Consider the following 18,524-nt stretch of genomic DNA (forward strand, 5'->3'; position numbering starts at 1 on the left):
GCTATAAGCACCAGCTAGTTGCTAAACCTGCTTGTTTGTGAAGAAATAACATACCTCCATCAAAAACCATAAATTGTCTGTTCATGTACGAATTGAACAAATATACAACATGCATATATAGTGAGCTTTAGAGGGTTGGAAGACGTGATTTTTATAATTTCGGAATTACGAATTAGCCAGGTTAGCTGCTTCCAGTCTTTAAGCAAAGCTAAGCTAAGCTAATTACCTTGAGGCTTCAGTTCCCGCACAGACAGGAGAGTAGTATTGATCTTCTCACGTAAATTTTGAAAAGAACGTAGAACATAAAAGTCAAAGTGGGACTATTTATTGTAAATAATGAAATTAATGTAAGCTATTTATATAGCTAACGTATGATGCAACGCTTAATCAACAAAAGTCTATGGAAAACTTCTATTTTGGTGGGAAAGGTCTCTCAACTTTAGGTTTCTGATTTCTCTCCCAAGAAAAACAACTGCATCAATCATTTCACAGATAAATAACTTTTAGTACCTGTGTGTAAAATGACTTGACAGAAGTGGTGTAGTTATATATGTAGTTATATTTGGACTTCTTACTATGACCCCGGTCGTTTGCTCAGTTTGACCAAGGAGTTTTTTTTTTGTGCTTAAATCTCTTCAATCTTTAATCATATGATTTTTGTAACATGATGTTTTGACGGGCCATGTGGACCATTTTTTAAAAGCGCATGAGAAATGACTTGTTTCACTTCCACAGCGAGTGATTCACAGGGACTGTGGTTTCTTAAATATGGTCGCCAGAGGGACTGTAATGTCACCTGAGAGCCCCGTTGCCATTGATGGAATGTGGAAACTTGTTTTGTCCTGTTCGGGGCCTCGTCAGCCCCCCCGCCGCCCCCTCCACCTCTCCACGCTGCGGTGCCGGTCAGTCTTGAGAACAAGAGGCCCCTTCGTCAGTGACCGCTAAGTGGCTGTTTCATAAAGATAAGTGCCATTCAGAAAAGAAAGAGCTCATGATCGATTCAAAGAGTTGCCTATGGCAGAGACTGTCATCACCTGGATATAAGGAGAGCGTCTGGATGATACAGTAACCTCTGGTTGAACTCTGCTGCAGACCTGAGTCGAAATGAACTCCATGGGAGACAGAAAAAACAGTAAAGAGTGTCATGAAGTGAAACATTTAAACAGTTAAAGTGGATGAAAATCTTATAATATACTTTCAAAAGATTGTAATTTTTTAACCCACATATTCTATTTTCTCTTCTCGGTAGGTCATGCAACAGTTTTGTAAGTAAACGGGTCACGTGGTTAACGCATTGGCTCCACGATGCTGATGATCAATGGCAGCGGTGTCGGACCTTTCTGCCGTGTGAACCCTGAAAGTGAAGTCAAAGGGCGCATATGTTTATTTTTTAGGTTAAAATCTTATACATGATTGTAATAGTAATGTAACTCTTAACTTCTGGTTTTGTGGTTTATTTTCTCTCTGATGTTCTAAGTCTGTAACTCAGCATCATTGTTACCCATCGACTAAATGTTGTAACTAGTAGTTTGATCAAATTTAAACCAAAAGTCACGTGATGTTTTCTCAAATCTTTCATTTTTGTGCTTTGAATCATTTTATTTTGTTTTTTTTTTTCCAAATAATTCTGTCTGAATTAAAAAGAAAAAAAAAGGAATATTAGGGTGATAAAGCAGCATGTACTTAAATGTGTGCTGAAGCGTTACAGTAATAGAGTCAAGGGGTTCATCTGGCAGGATTAGGACTTCACATCTGGACTGATTTGTCTTGGTTTTGACATAATGTTGGTCGAGTCAGGTTCAGAGAGAGAGAGAGAGAGAGAGAGAATATGATGGAGGATATAAAACGGGATATAACTTTATCATCCAGTTTGGAAAGTTGCCTCAGTAACATAAAACACTCAGCAGTTTATTCTCATGTAGATGCTCGGAATAAAAGAGAAAAAAAAACAAAAAAACGCATTTTGATTTATTTACTCTCTTTGATCTTGTAACAACTTCACTTTTGGCTTTTGACATTTTGGGGGGGAAAAAAATAGTTAAAGCATGTGTTTGAATGGGAGCAGAGGAGAGGGTGAGTCTGACAAAAAAAAAAAAAAAAAAAAAGGGCGAAACAGTGAGTCAGATAATCAACATTAATCCATCAGCCCCATGAAAAGGCCAGAGCGGTGACGTTCACCCTGCAGAAATGTGCAGTGTGTTCTGCCACATTGTGCAACGCCTTGTAACTTTTTATCACCTCCACAATGAAGGAGTGGGACTCTGAGAGGAAGCCAGAGTGAAGGCTTCATTTCAGTTCAAGTAGAAACCTTTGTTGTTGTTGTTGTTGTTGTTGTTTTGTTGTTGTTTTTTCTAGAAAACCCCACCACACACCACGGGCCAGTTTTCTGTACAGGACACTGAATGAAGAGGATGGGTGGTGTTTCTGGGTTGTGCTGCCCTCTAGCTTTCAGAGAAGCACTGTGCTGTTCATGAGGGAAGGAAATACAGTTTGTACTCTCTTATTATTTATACATTTTAGAAATGTGCTTTTGTCACCAAGGTTTTATTTATTTTTATAGGATATCTCTCCAGAGACTCTGAAATCATCCCTTTACCCAAAGATGGTAAATCAGTTGTAGACCTATTAGGATATCTACTTCCTGTGCTGAGTGAGATACCTGAGAAGTTCATTTTAAATGAAATGTTAAATTATTTTGAGTAAAAAATAGATGAATTACAAAGCCACAACATGCCGCTGTGCTACAGACCAGGACACCGCACTAGTGCTGCATTAGTGAATATTAATGATGATGTCAGTGGTTATTAGTTTCGCTCTCACCTCTCCAAATAAAAATAACTAATAGATTTGAGAAAATAATACACATAATAATAAATATTATTCTAATTTTGTTGCAGTAGGGTGCAATATTTATTTAATTTATTTACTTTTACTGCAAATAAATAAACATTAATTAAATAATGCAGTAAGAGTAAAGCAATCTAAAATATGGAAGATCTAGTCTGCAAAACGTTTTTTTAATTTCAAGGTATTTTTTTGTATAATTAAAAAGAGGTGTCCTGCATCTGTTCGCCACATTGGGGACGGATGATGAATCTACAGTTAAATACCACATGTGTGTGAGCCGTGGCCACATACTGTGTAAAATACTGTGGATTTCAGTTGGACCACATGCGTTACTGCGTTCCTCTGAGCCGCCTGGGCCGCAGATTGGGTCGTAAAACGGAAAGTAAATCACATATTTTCTGGTGTCTGACTGGACAGAGCTTCACGGTGTGTCGACGTGTTCATGAAGGTTTATTAAATGAACATGAATATATATATATATATATATATATATATATATTAAGCAGTTAAATGGATAAATACATTTTTGAACGATTTTTAATGGTTATGTTTTGGATTTATGGCCTCAGTATTTCTAAAATCCTGTATGTATTCTCTCCTATATGTTAGTAGGCTAGAAGGCTAAATAATAAAATAATAATAAAAATATTAATGATGACAATATTAACGGTCATGATCATCATTCTCACTTCTCCTACTCAGTCGGTGTAGCTTACACCTACAATGGTCCTGATTGGATTTGATATAATCTGACAGGACAGGTCACACACTTGTTCTAGGTCATCTCAAACACACACACACACACACACACACACACACGTGGACGAGCTGTAAACCGTCTTGAGATGTATGTATCGTCACAACGCGGTGGCACCATGTTGGCTGCTGAATGTGAGGAAGTAATTCAGCGATTTGTTTTCTGGATGTAAAGAAAAGGGGAAGTGATGAAACTTTCGCTGTGGTGCAGAGGAAGCAAGAACTGTCCATCTCATCAATGCATGGTAGGAAACTCATAGCAATAGCGCCAAGGAAGCAAGGCAAGGACATTTTGTTTCTGTAGCATATTTAATTACAAATAAACTCAGCTTTCTTTAAGTTAAAATGCAAAGTAATAAATAATTCGATAAAATTCCTGTATGTAACGGCAGGTCTGGCAAAGTGAGTTTTAAGAAGTCCTTTAAAAGACGACACTGACTCTTAAACTCCTCAGTTGGTCAGTCGCAGAGTCTTGATGGCAAAAGCAGAACTGCCGGATTCGCTCATGCTGTCGGTGTGTGACAGGATGACGTGGTTTGTTGTATCTGACAGGACTGAACAAGACAAACATCATCATCAGATCAAATTATTGTGAAATTAAATAACTGTCTCTTTAAAGGCTCCGTAAGTGTCTCGGTTTGCTCATCCACCGGTGGATCACACAGGTTTTAATTCCACATTACAATCAGACATGTAACATCAGACATTTTAGGCCTGACCTATTTGATTTACTGAGCATAACCATGGCGAGATTTCTACACAAGGATTATGATACAGTGCAGGTATGAAAGGGTCTCAGCTGATAATCCTGTTACAGCTCCCTGAGCCAGGAACAGTGCTCTTACATGATACAAAATTACAGTGAAACTCAAACCTTTAAAGTCGTTCACAACTGGCTGTAAACTATCCTTGTTCGTCTCTGAGAAAATACATCTCATTGCTGAATTGGTGAAGGTGTCTGTAGAGAGATCGTATTTGAAGCACTTGGAATCGGAAACAGTATTTCCCTCCAAATCAGAGCTGGATTTCATTTGGTCCTCGAGTGTTTTTCGAAACGAAAATATCCTCGAGTCAAGGACTGTAAACAAAATTACTAAAAAATCCACACGTAAACACACTATAAAGTTTGTCGGATGGGTGCTGAAGGTCTTTCTGGAGGATTAGGTAAAGTGGATAAAAAACAAAAGTTGTGGTACAATATTTCCTCTTTTTCTCCAAATCGTTTGTTTTTGTAGGGAAGCAGCATCATCACCATCACACCTTCCTCCTCCAGGTTCTTGTGAGCTCCGGAGGTCGTGAGCCTTGAGATGCGACAACAGCACCGTGCCTTCATCTCCATACCTCAAACATGGCAGCAGACACCAGACCTTCCTCATCCTCCCTCTCCCTCACCTCATCTCTCGCCTCCTTCCCGCTCTGCTCCGCTCTATCCATCCCTCCGCGGCCTCCTGAGGTTCCTCTTGGTTCTCCTGTGTTTACTGCCCCGCCCAGCCCAGGGAGCCTGGTTTCGGGTTGGGGTGGTGGGACCGTGGGGGTGTGACCCTCTGTTTGCCAAGGCCCTTCCCAGTGTGGCGGCACAGCTCGCCGTCAACCGCATCAACAAGGACCCCTCGCTGCCCTACGCCGCAACCTTCGATTACACTGTGCTGCAGGTACGAGGCTGATCTTAACTCTCATCAGAAAGCGGAAGTGTTTGCTCAGTATTTCCAGATCCTGCAACTTCTTTGACTTTCAAGATATTTGATTGATAGATGGATAGGTCTGAAAATCTGACGTTCTACCTGCAACCTACCTCTTCATAGGATCATAGGACAGATAGAGAGGCAGTTCATGACTAGGCTAGTTGGTTCATTGATTCATTTGACTGATTGATTTATTGGAACTGCCTCTTCAGGAACCCTGTGAGACATCAAGGGCACTGGAGGCGTTCGTGGGTTTCCACACCAAGGCTTCGGGGTACATTGGACCAGCCAACCCCGGGTACTGTGATGCTGCTTCAATGTTGAGCAAAGGCTGGAACAAAGTGGGTGAAGATATGTGTGTACACATTAAAGATGCCATGATGTAGTTGTTTCTCCTGTCTTTTCCTGCTTTGACAGGTTCATTTTGTCTCTTTTCTCTCTCTCTCTCTCTCTCTCTCTTCCAGGCATTGTTTCCTTGGGGTTGCGTTGGCTATGAGTTGGACGATGTTCGGAGCCACCCGACCTTCGCCCGCTCCATGGCCAGGCCCACTTGGGTGTTGCTCAGCCTCATGAACTACTTCAGGTGGGCCCACACCGCCATCATCTCTTCCTCAGAAGCCATCTGGATGGAAACGGCCACCAAGGTTTGAATTTGCTTTAGCTTTCGCATTTCTGATTCTGTAAAAAAACAGCTGATGAATGAGGAAACCACACTTTGAGTTCATGCATCTTGTCTGGTGTGTCGTCCCTGTCCTGTTCAGGTAGCTGATTCCTTGAGAAGCCACGGTCTGCCGGTCAGACTGGTCAGTTTTATGGAGAACACACCTCACGGCATCAGACGAACTCTGGCCAAAGTTCGCAAGATGAGAGAAATTCGGGGTACGGGGACCTTTGTTGCATCATCCCTCCACTCCACCCACTTATATCACTATCACTTCTCAAGGACACAGAGTTTCAAACTCATCAATGTCATGTTTCATCCTAGTTGTGATCCTCTGCATGCACTCGGCGCTGATCGGCGGCGGAGTCCAGAAGCTCCTGTTGGAGACGGCCTATGACATGCAGATGATCGACGGCTCCTTGGTCTTTCTGCCCTACGACACCTTGCTCTACAGCCTTCCCTACCGCAACGTCTCCTACCCTGCTCTGAAGAGCAACAGCAAGCTGCTCCGGGCCTACGACGCCGTGCTGACCGTCACCATCGACTCGCCCCGGACGTCGTTCTACGAGGCCTACAGAGAGGCCGTGGAGAGGGGGGAGGTGGCGAGGACGCTGAAGCCAGAGCAGGTGACGCATGGAAGAATAATGAGTGCGTGCTGTTGAGATTCCCCTTTGATCAAGGCAGTGTGAGCTGAAATCTTTGCCCTGCAGGTGTCTCCGCTCTTCGGGACCATCTACAGCTCGGTCCTCTTCATGGCTCATGCGGTGCATCGAGTTCGGAAGTCTGGGCAGTGGATGTCTGGAGGAAACCTGGCAAGACACACCCGCAACCTGGCCTTTCAGGTACTGAGAGGTGTGAGGAAAACAGTGATCGCTCAAGACAGACAGACAGAGAAGCTGGAGAAAAAAATTGATAGGACCATAATAAAATGGGCAGTTCCAACTATATATATATCTTACTATCGTTGCAGGGCTTCAGCCACCCAATCAAAACCAACAGCTCTGGAGCGGCGCTGCTGGACTACCTGATACTGGACACAGACGGACTCTCCTGGGAGCTGAAGCCAGTGTACAGGTACACATACATACTTATACTAATAGTAATATAATCTTCTTCTTCTTCTAATAATAATAATGACCACATTGACTGACGACAGGATCGACATGGAGGTCGGTATGGTGCGCTTCCTGGGTCGAGACATCCACTTCCCTCGAGGCTCTGGACCCTGGAGGGACTCGTCCTGCTGGTTTACTCCTGGAGTCCTCTGCTCAGCGGGTGAGGACACACACACACACACACACACACACACACACACAAATATATACTTTACATTTATAAGCTATGTGGTGCTGTTTTGATTTAATGTTGAGACATTCAAAGACTCTGTGAATAAACATATTCCTGCACATGCATTTCCTATAAGCTGTTTAGCGTGAATTGTTTATGTCATGCATACATGCATATAAAGGAACTAAATATAGTTTGTCTAAATATTTTCTTTAGGTTTACATTATACAGATGTGCACTCATTTCACTAGAAGGCTAGATAGGGTTAGTTATTCAAAGTCCTTGGAAATGCTGACAGACAAAATAAAGGTTGCCGTTTGTATTCTGTAATCTGTTTTTATTTTCTTCAAAAACTTCAATCAAAATTCTTCCTTTTCTGTTCCAGGTATGGATCTGTTCACGACTTTCAGCATGTTCCTTGGGGCCATCGTCTTCTGTATTTTTGGTGTAGCAGTGATTTACTGCATCAGGTAGGAAGTCAGCAGGAAGTCGTGTTGTTTTAAGTGTAGAGTATCAATATAGATTAAAATTAATATTTGTAGGTGAAAAGATTCTGATCTACAGCCGTTAGTTTATCATTCATTCCTTAATCCTTTTCTCTTGTTGCCTAGGCGACGCATCAATCAGATTCGACTGGTCAAGGGTCCGAACAAGATCTTGCTGACTCTGGCAGATGTCACATTCATAAACCCGTCACTTAGCAACAAGGTCAGCCTCTCTTTGATGAGTTGTATTCATAACGAAAATAAATAAAACAGGAAGTTGTTGTATATTTTTGATGTATTAATAGTAATTAAATAAATCTATATTTTTTTAGTGGGTGTCTTCAACTGTTAGAATCAGAAGTCATCATCAAAATTATTGGGGTTTTTTTTTTATGATCGAAAAATCGTCTCACATCCTGAACTTAACTCTCCACAGAAGTTGAGTCTGGACGACAGCAGAATCAGCGGCATGAGGAGCGTGTCAGACCGCAGCGTTGCATCGCCAGTCTCCACCCAATCCCCGGCCACCTATGAGAACACCAATGTTGTCATTTACGAGGTGATGCAAGTCATTTTAATAAGAAAATCACTCAAATTAGTTTTAGTATCTTGAAAAGAAGAGAAAGAAGCCATTTCTTAATGCGACTGCCTGCGTTTCCTTGGTGTTCCTCCTCTGCAGGGTGACTGGGCGTGGCTGAAGAGACTTCCTGATGGGATGTTCAGCAGAATCAACCCCAAAACCAGCGATGTGTTTGAACTGGTGCGTGATGTTGCTGCTGCGAGACAAAGTATGAATTTCATGTAATTTTTAGTTTTAAAAATTAATTCACCAACGTTTTTTTTTTTTTTTTAATCTGCAGATGAAGGACATGCGTCATGAGAACGTCAACCCCTTCCTGGGCTTCTTTCACGACTGTGGCGTGTTCGCCATCGTGACCGAGTTCTGCTCCAGAGGCAGCTTGGAGGACCTGCTGCTGAATGACGACGTCAAACTCGACTGGATGTTCAAGTCCTCTCTGCTACTGGATATGATTAAGGTTAACATACATTAGAGGGCAGTGACTTCTTGGAAGTGTGCACTGTTTTTCTCTGTAGGAATACCATCTGAGCACCCTCCGTACCTCTGCAAAACAATCCAACCTGTTCGTTTTCTTTCTCAGGGTATGAAGTACCTTCACCACCGCGGAGTGTCGCACACTCGGCTGAAGTCCCGTAACTGTGTGGTGGATGGCCGCTTCGTCCTGAAGGTGACGGACTACGGCTACAATGAGGTTCTGGAGTCACAGAGGTTCTCTTACATTGAACCACCTGCAGATGGTGAGAGAACAGGCCAGGTTATAAGCCAGGGTCACATTCGGTTTGTCCCAGTGGAGACAATTTGTCTGAGCTGCCGCTACAGAAGCAAAGTAATGTGAGTTCGGTGTTGTTCCAGAGTTGCTGTGGACGGCTCCAGAGATCCTGAGGAGCGGGCAGCCGGGACTTCACGGGACTCTGCCTGGTGACGTGTTCAGCTTCGCCATCATCATGCAGGAAGTGGTGATCAGAGGACCTCCGTTCTGCATGCTGGACCTCTCTGCTGAAGGCAAGACAATCACTTCCCAAACCTGAAAATGAAGGACAATAGAGTTTTTTTGTTTTCTGGTTTGGACAGTTTTCTTTTTGTATATAAGTCAGAACAAACTGCAAGCAATCTGAGGCTATGCTAATGGGTAAGCATGCTAATATAAGTACTATGGTGTCGACTGAAACATCGCTGCAAGTATTGGATGGATTAATGATGGAGATTTTTCACTTTGGAGCAAAGTTTTGGGCAATAGCAGACGTTTCTCTGTGTTTTAGACATCGTAGAGAAGCTCTGTAAGCCCCCTCCTCTGTGTCGGCCCGTGGTCAGTCCAGACTACGCTCCGTTAGAGTGCATCCAGCTGATGAAACAGTGCTGGAACGAACAACCGGAAAAGAGGCCCAGCTTTGAAGAGATCTTTGACCAGGTAGGCTGGTTGATTGTTAGCTGACTCAAGAGGTGATTCAAGATACTTCTTATTTCGTAACCTCTGTACTTTTGCCTCCCCTCGTCTCAGTTTAAGAACATCAACAAGGGGAAGAAGACCAACATCATAGACTCCATGCTGAGGATGCTGGAGCAGTACTCGTCCAACCTGGAGGAGCTGATCAGGGAGCGAACGGAGGAGCTGGAGATCGAGAAGCAGAAGACGGAGAAGCTGCTGACACAGATGCTGCCTCCGTGAGTTAACTTGAACACGCACTCGTACAAAACAAGACTGTAGAATATGTATATGTTAATAAATCTGATATAATGTCATAAGGGGAAGCACTTTAAGTCCAAATACTAATTACGCTAGTTGTTGTTTTTGATATGTAAAAGCATCGGGGTGTTTATGGCTCCGAAGGCAATGTTTACCATGGTCGCAATCTCAGTTTAGCACGTTAGCATGCTAACATAAACGTAGAGCTGAGGATGTTCGGGAATGTTATTAGTTTTGTAGGTATTTGTCCACAAACCATATTAAAACTTTGATTGGATGATGGCGCTAGATGAAAAGTCAGAAGATCACCAAAGTTATCAAACTTCATCCTGAGGGGGGCATGAATGTCTGCACCAAATTTTATGGTGATCCGTACAATAGTTCAAGATATTTCGCTGAAAACCAAAAATGTTGAAAAACTTTTCTTCTCCTCCCCTTCAGATCTGTAGCGGAGGCGTTGAAGGTGGGCGGCACAGTCGAACCAGAGTATTTTGACCACGTGTCGCTTTATTTCAGCGACATCGTCGGCTTCACCACCATCTCGGCCAACAGCGAACCCATCGAGGTTGTCGACCTGCTCAACGCCCTCTACACGCTCTTCGACGCCATCATAGGAAACCACGATGTCTACAAGGTGTAACCTCCACCCTCAGGCTTTAAACCTCTTCGGATCACACTGTTGCTAATTCTGTTTCGTTCTACTCCAGGTGGAGACGATCGGTGATGCTTACATGGTGGCGTCCGGGGTTCCCGTCCCCAATGGCAACCGTCATGCTGCAGAAATAGCTAACATGGCTCTCGACATCCTGAGCGCTGTGGGAACCTTCAAAATGAGACACATGCCTGATGTTCCTGTCAGGATACGCATAGGGCTGCACACAGGTGACAGATGATGGTGTTTCACTACTGTGAAGACTTTAGCTAGAATTTGTGGTGCATTGGGCGTGAGGGTACTTCTGTGGTTGCCAAGGGAGACATGGAAAGAGTATCTTGTAATTTGAAAAGACATAAACTGACATGGTAAAAAAATATACAAAAATTAATTTAAAATAACACATTTGTGTTAGAAATACATGTTATAAATGTTATAAAATGCATTATGTGGGACCTTTTTTGCACATCCTGTCATCTCTCCATTATCACCTCTTTAACTAAATGCCCCCAAAGGCTATAAAAAATAATGAAGAGATATTTATTCCATCCAAACCCCTTCTTTAAACTTGGTGTGTGTGTGTGTGTGTGTGTGTGTGTGTGTGTGTGTGTGTGTGTGTGTGTGTGTTGTAGGTCCATGTGTAGCAGGTGTGGTGGGTCTGACCATGCCTCGCTATTGTCTGTTTGGAGACACAGTGACCACCGCCTCTCGTATGGAGGCCACCGGGATGCGTAAGTCATAGACATCAGCTGCAGTCTTATTGTTAATATTTTAGTCTTGTGTTTTAGACCAAAGTATTGCGTATTTGGTGCCAGATGCTTGTTGCTGTGGGCTGCATTATGATGCCTTTTCCTTGCTACTTCCATTGAAGCCTACAGGATCCATGTCCATGAGAGTACAGTGAAGGTCCTGCGGGACCTGAATCTCGGCTACAAGGTAGAATTAAGAGGCAGGACAGAAGTCAAGGTACGACCCTCTATCAGGGACAAGATTTATACAACAAGATCAGACGACAGCAACATGCAGTATCTTTGTATCTTTGGTTTTTTCTTTCTTAGGGGAAAGGAATAGAGGAGACCTTCTGGCTCGTAGGGAGAGATGGATTTACCAAACCTCTGCCTGTTCCTCCAGAGCTCAAGTCTGGGTAAGAACGACTGTTCTTTCTCCTCCTCATTTGTCCCTCCTCTTTTTTTTTATTCTGTACGCCCCCTTTTGCATTGATTTTCTGCACCCAGCACTGTCTACATCTACGAGTCCAGCACTTTCATTTTAAACCATCCTAGACTAAACCCATCTATCCAAAAATGCCTCCTGGTGACATCTTGTTTGACAGTTTAGTAGATGAATGAGTTGTTTTGATAGCAACAAGCAGTGTCGTCTGCTTGTTCGAATTTGACAGAGCGTACTCGTCCTCACACAGTTTTTACTGCATGCATGAGTTTCACCTCTGTTCAAAGGACATCACACACTGATAGACCTGGGCAGGACAGCTTGCATTTGTGGGTTTCTTATTCTCGCAGGGACTGACACTCAAAAAATTAACCGTAGGCTACTGTAAATGTTAGATTTAGTGTCTGTCCTTCAGAATGAGAGAGCATGTTCTTCATCCTTGAGCTGTAATAAATAAATGCATTGACAAAAAGCCAGAGGAGGCATTTCTACGCTCTAAGTAACAGAAAATAAATGCAATGTGTTTGACAGACATAACTCTGGAGCCTGTAGCTTTTACTAAGGTAATGTTTCACTAACAAGGAAATAATGAATGAAATTGAACCTGAAACCATTAAAAGGAGCTAAGACATGCAAGTTTTGCTAAATTGCTACATAGCTAGCGTTAGCATTAACAGCTGTTTGCTCACCAGTCTTGCCAAGAGCTTCAACCATCCGTGCGTTTACAAGACAAGAGGTTATAGTACATCCTCTGAGCAGCACCACTTCTTAAGGGCAGACTGGACGCTACAGTGACTCGGTATCAGAAAGTCACGAGATGGGCTGACCGGGCTGGGGCTAGCTGGTTAGCATGCTAACTTCAATAGAAGAAAACAAGTGAGAGGAATCGAAGCTATACAAGAGGGTTGCTTTTAAGCACTGGAGACAACTCTTGGCGAATAAAGGAATGAAGTTTGTTGTTGAACTTGAAAAATTTCTTCTAGACTGGTAAGTAAACAGCTGTTAATGCTAACGTTAGCTCCATTTCTTGACTTCTACAGTGGCTACAACCTTCTAACTGATCTAGCAGGTTGATTGCAGAGAGCAACTGAGCCATTGCAGGACTACTGTGTATATATGTGTGTGTGTGTGTGTGTGTGTGTGTGTGTGTGTGTGTGTGTGTGTGTGTGTGCTGTGTTCATACTGTTTACTTCGCTCCCAACAGGCAAATGGCCCATGGGCTGCAGATGGCCGAGATAGCCCAGTACAAGAAACGGAAAGCCGAGAAACAACAACAGGAACAACTTGCAAAGAAGAAAAACTGAGGTAATGTTATGCATTATAAAAAAATGTATAACATTACTGTCTTGTTTGGCAACATGACTCGTCCTTAGGCAAACATACTTTGGGGACTTGTTAGCATGAACTGTCTCGAGGCGTCACTGCAGTTTGTTTGCATTTAGTTGCATCTTGAACATGACTCATTCAGAGTTTAGGAGGAAATCTTGGCCACAATAAGAAACAGCTGGTACTGCTGCAGTGGCTTTATATCATTTTTATTTATTTATTTTTTTTACTTTTGTTTGAAATATTAGGGAAATAGACACATAAACATTATCTGCTTTCAAGTGATAAGTGTAGATAAATTTCAATAACTTTGGATTTTGGCAAAAAGAAGGAGTTTCGGACCAGTAGCTTCTTGCTGCAGGTTTTGCACTAAAGATTTCTTTCGAAAATTTGAGTGGGTCATGTTTCAAGATTACAAGTAAATGCAAATTAAAACAAGCGACATCTAGAGACAGTTCAAGAGAGGAATGTGGGGGTTTTGTCCATAAAATCATCAGAGATGGGGGGATCCATCTTGAATTGTTTGTCACTTACAAAACTCAGTTCTTCTACTTTACAAGTTTTTAAAGAAAAAATGTCGCTGCCATGTCGCTGCTGCCGCACGAAAACTTCAAAATTATTGTGTTTTCGTAAGTAAAACTTTTTGTCCAGCAGCAGCGACGTGCGCCGACACTGGGCTGAAACGGAAAGTCTAAAATGTCATGGTGCATCTTTAGGCGTTTAAAACGTCCACTGTGATGAACTTGTGCAACACTTTCCTCTGCTGTGGCATTAAAAATGTTTGCTTACAAGGATCTCCATCAGGTGTAGAGACGACGACAGAAACACAATAGATGCAGATACTAAAAGTTAGATGTTAGAGAGTTAGATGAGAAGATTAGTTCCAGTCTGTAGCACAAAATAAAACAGCTGGAATGACTCTGTCAGAAGTTCACAAATTTGCGTCACAACACGATGAAAAAATAACAAGGTTTTGGATGAGCAATGGTTTATTCATCCATCCATTGGTAGTCTTATTTTTGAACTTTGGACAGAGCCAGGCTAGCTGTTTCCCTTCGCTTCCAGTCTTTATGCTAAGCTAAGCTAATCAGCTCCAGGCACTTGTTTCATCTCTTGTCAAGGAATCGAATGTGTGTCTCCCTAAATGTCGAGCTATTCCCTTAATGAATCCTTTCTTTTCATGTTTTAGGGGAGCACTTTTCCTTTCCCGTCTTGCGTTAATATTCTGTCCGTCTTTCCTCCCCCCTCCACCCCCCTGACTCTCTTACCCCCCCTCCGTCCTGTCAGCACCCTAATCAGCATCGCAACAGGCGAGTCAAAGGACATAAAGCAGGCGTTTCACAAGGCGGTGAAGAAGATCGCTCACGTCCGCGTCGTGGCTCAGCTCTACGCGACCGATGAGGAGGACAATGTCATGTTGTTGCACCACTGACTGAGCTGTGATTCACTACTGTACCTGGTCTGAATTTCCACTTCCCAGTCCTGGCTGACAGCTTTAAGACTGACATGTCAGATTGGAAGAAAAGGTCTCACGAACATCAGACCAAGGTCTAAAACTCTCTGCTAGTTCAGATTAACAGCAGTCAGTGTGTGTGTGTGTGTGTGTGTGTGTGTGTGTGTGTGTGTGTGTGTGTGTGTGTGTGTGTGTGTGTTTATTAAGGGCTTGAGCTGAGGAGATGAAGTCCTGTGTGGAGTTATGTATAGAGGCTGTGAGGTGGTGACTCAGCAAAGCGGGGATCTCCAGAAACTGCCCGTCAGCAGCCGAGGAGCGCAGCTAATCTCTCGTTCAGTTCCTCCTCCTTCGCTTCCCCGTTTCTCCATCTGAGGAGAGGGAGAAGAGGAGGAGGAGGAGGAGGAAGCAGGGAGGTGAGAGGGAGGAGGAAAGAAAAGATGGCCACTCTTTTGCTGTCACCACTTTCTCTTTATTCTCCATCCTGATTGTTTGTGGCTGAGTTGAGCCACATTGTGGAAAAATGAAAAAACTATCTACACTAAACAAATAACTATCTATTTTTTATAATGATATTCACATTTAAAAATTGATTATGAAAAAAGTTGCCAATTAATTAACTTCACATTAAAAATCATTCAGTTAAAAATGAGCCCTTGGTTAAGGTAGTTTTTACTGTTGAATGCTGGGTAAATTTAACCCATTCTTTACATTTGGGTTGGTTTAGTGTCAAACAATCACTTCAGCATTGTAAACCCTGTTGACCAACATGATTATCAATGGTTCTGTGGTTTCTAAGGCAAACTGGTGACACTGGTTTCCATCGAGATTTTCCCTCCACAAAATTAAAATCTCAGCTCTCCAAAAGGCAGCACTCAGACTTCCACTGTGTTCTGGCACGGATGGTCTTCAGCTGCAGCACGGCTCCTCCGTTTGGACCAGCAAGCTGCCAGATGTGAAACTGTGCAACTGAATAAATGTCGGTGACCTTCCCCTGTGTAATTAGAAGCTAATAATAGTCCAGATACTGGGCAAATTGAGCAGGATTGCTCCTATGAGGGCGGAATTTCTTGTTATTTTTCTTTCTCGTGACCAAATCTCAGCTATTTCCAAATGTTAAATTTTGCAATGATTCTTTTTTTTTTTTTTTTTCGTCTGCAGGAAGGAAATTCTTTTTCTTTCTGTCATTTTATTGTATCATCACAAACACTCAACATACACAGATGTTTTATTGGTGCAATCTGGTCGGCCTGCTGCGGTTCTTATCTGTGCAGGCTGGAGTGAGTGAGTGAGTGAGTCTGTTTTTCATGCTGTAATAATGATTCCTCTTTAATCAAGTAGTCATCTAAAACTTCTGTCTCAGCGGGAAGCTCTTCACTGCTCTTGTGCAGATGTTTAAATTCTCACACTTGGAGGTTTTAATGTGTCAGAGATTTGAACCCGAAACCAAAAATGTGCGTAGTCAAATAGAAAAGATGAATGTTGTTTCAGTGAGAATGAATTGGATAATTGTCTGTTATTTTTACAATAACATCTTGTGTGGTGCAGCTGTTAATCGTTAGGTGTACGCGTTTACATATTGTATTATATTTGAATCTGTGCAGTAGGGCTCATTACCATTGAGCACTGTTGAACTTCAGAATCAATAATGTTCAATTTTGTCCTTATAATAGAAATTTATCCTGAATGTAGGTTAGGAATTGTCAGATTTTAGATTCAATAGCAGAATTTAGGGAGTCCACTTTATTTTTGAAACCAAACCTGCCTAATGAACATTTCAATAAAGTCTGAACTCACTGCAAAGACTTTTGTTTGACATCCTGCAGCTAAGATTGAAAACAGTCCCACAGCGCCCTCTAGTGTCCAACAGAGAATAAACTCAGTTTGTTCAAGCTACAGATGGCAACCACGAAGCTCTGCAGGATTATCCCCACTGATCCTCACTGTGTGTGTGTGTGTGTGTGTGTGTGTGTGTGTGTGTGTGTGTGTGTCAGTTTAAAATCCATAAACTGACAGACAGCTTACCACTCTCTTTTACAGTATAGATACATTTTCAAACTGACAAACTCTGACACACACACACACACACACACACACACACACACACACACACACACACACACACACACACACACACACACACAGGTATCAGTGCATCTTAGCGGTAAAGACCCTGCAGAACACTGAGCAAAAACATGGACTTGTGAAAGAAAGGCAACGTATCAGAAAAACACTAGAAAGTCCAAAACAATCGTCTTCTGGTCTGGTCAAAACAACCAACATGATTTAAAAAATATTTTTAAAAAACTCTCAAGCTAAACCCAAAAAACCCTGAAAACTCCAAAAAAAAATCTTAAATTAAAAAAAAAAAGAACAGGCACAGGAGAGTCTAAAACCAAAACATGAGGCATATTGAATTGTATGTATTTGTTTTGGATGCACAAGAACAGGGAGATAATAACAAAATGAATTTCCTTAAATAAGAAAAATAGATGGAAAGTGTAAATTTAGATCAATTTACTGCAAGAAAAATGCAACGTTTAATTGAGTGATGACAGCTTAACTGGTTTCTGTTTACCACCACTTTCACACAAGTGTTTCCCACTAAATAAACGGTCCTGTATAATTAGTCAGTAGTAATGATACTGGCAGAGAAATATACTTGAGTGTGAAGCATGGACTATAAATGAAGATTTTTATATACAGCCAGTATCACATAGAGAAAAGAGGTCAAAGTTAGACTGTAAACTATATTTGTTTGAATGTTACTGATCACAAAAACAGTGTGGCATTGAATGCTTTTGAACATGTTCAGATTTTAATAATTTGTCTTCAGTTGTATAAATAAACTGTCTGTGTCTGTTTAAACTGCAATGTCAACAACAGCAGCAGCAGCAGCAGCAGCAGCAGCAGTGTTGCAACTGTGCTTGTTCTGAAATAACAGACTGAGTCTGTAACAAAGGGAAGCATGCTTTCCTTTGTGTTTCCTGTGTGTGTGTTTCAGCTTTGTTGGCTCTGCTCCTTTGTTGCAAGTACAATAGCAGGAAAGGTTTGGCTGTAATGCTGAATCCTGGCCAGCAGAGGGTGCTGTGCCACAGTAACAGCAGAGGAGAAGGGACGATATAAAGAGTCAAGTTTGAGTGCAAGGCCGAAAGGATGGTAAAAATACATCAAATTGACACATTAACAACATAAACAGCAAAAATAAAATCTACATAAATATGAATGTCATTTTCAACTATTTTTGTTATTCTGACAATTTGCTATGAAACTGATATTTACTATTTTAAACACATTAACCGGGCAGGTCTGTGCATATGTTTTTCTGTGCTGGAAAACTGCCTGATCCTCACCTTATTGTGTGAATTTAGGGATTTAGGTATTTGGTAATCTGTTAACCTGCAACGGTTATTTAATTTACTCAATTTATACCATTTAAACCAGGCTGTTGCTGCATGGAAGAATCAATCCATATTAACTCCCAGACAACTGACGTCAATCATTGTCCAAAGCACCGGTGCACATCAACCAAATGAATGACCAGATGCGAAAACACAGAGAAAAATTTGCATCCTTAAGCATACATAGTGGCTACTAGTTTCTGGGACTGACGCACACACTTTAAGTCATGCAAACACACATCCTTACATGCACAGCATTTCTTCTCTCATCTTCTGTAGCTAAATGGCTGCAGACAGTGTCTGAATTTTCATGAAATTATCAGGAAGCAGCTTGTTATACTCAGAAGCTGAGTACTTGCCCTGACCACACCTATTATCTGGAAGCAAGTGAGGGTTACACATGTGGTTAAGGAAAATCAACAGAATTTGATATTCTGAAGAATTTTAGTGGCAGGCTTTCAGATTTCTGCAGAATCTGAAATGCTTCCTCCATTAATACCAACGAAAAAGAGGGAGGAACAGGGTTTAAAGGTGAAATTAGTT

The 18,524-nt window shown here is 42.0% G+C and overlaps 1 protein-coding gene across 1 annotated transcript; it reads left to right on the forward strand.

Moving 5' to 3' along the window:
• Positions 1-4,979: 4,979 nt before the first annotated feature.
• LOC111233471 (retinal guanylyl cyclase 2-like) lies at positions 4,980-14,732 on the forward strand (the record flags this gene model as incomplete). The annotated part of the gene is made up of 23 exons (XM_022761292.1): positions 4,980-5,255; positions 5,498-5,626; positions 5,750-5,929; positions 6,047-6,164; positions 6,271-6,572; positions 6,657-6,788; positions 6,917-7,020; positions 7,103-7,221; positions 7,619-7,703; positions 7,845-7,941; positions 8,155-8,277; positions 8,398-8,478; positions 8,579-8,755; positions 8,879-9,035; positions 9,151-9,300; positions 9,558-9,706; positions 9,797-9,960; positions 10,424-10,616; positions 10,690-10,864; positions 11,267-11,365; positions 11,506-11,600; positions 11,693-11,778; positions 14,418-14,732. Coding segments are annotated over 23 exons (3,336 nt in total), but the record flags the coding sequence as incomplete, so codon positions are not given.
• Between the last annotated feature and the right edge of the window lie 3,792 nt (positions 14,733-18,524).

This window comes from Seriola dumerili, unplaced genomic scaffold (assembly GCF_002260705.1).
Source record: "Seriola dumerili isolate Sdu_G_001 unplaced genomic scaffold, Sdu_1.0 BDQW01000393.1, whole genome shotgun sequence".
Classification (NCBI taxonomy): domain Eukaryota; kingdom Metazoa; phylum Chordata; class Actinopteri; order Carangiformes; family Carangidae; genus Seriola; species Seriola dumerili.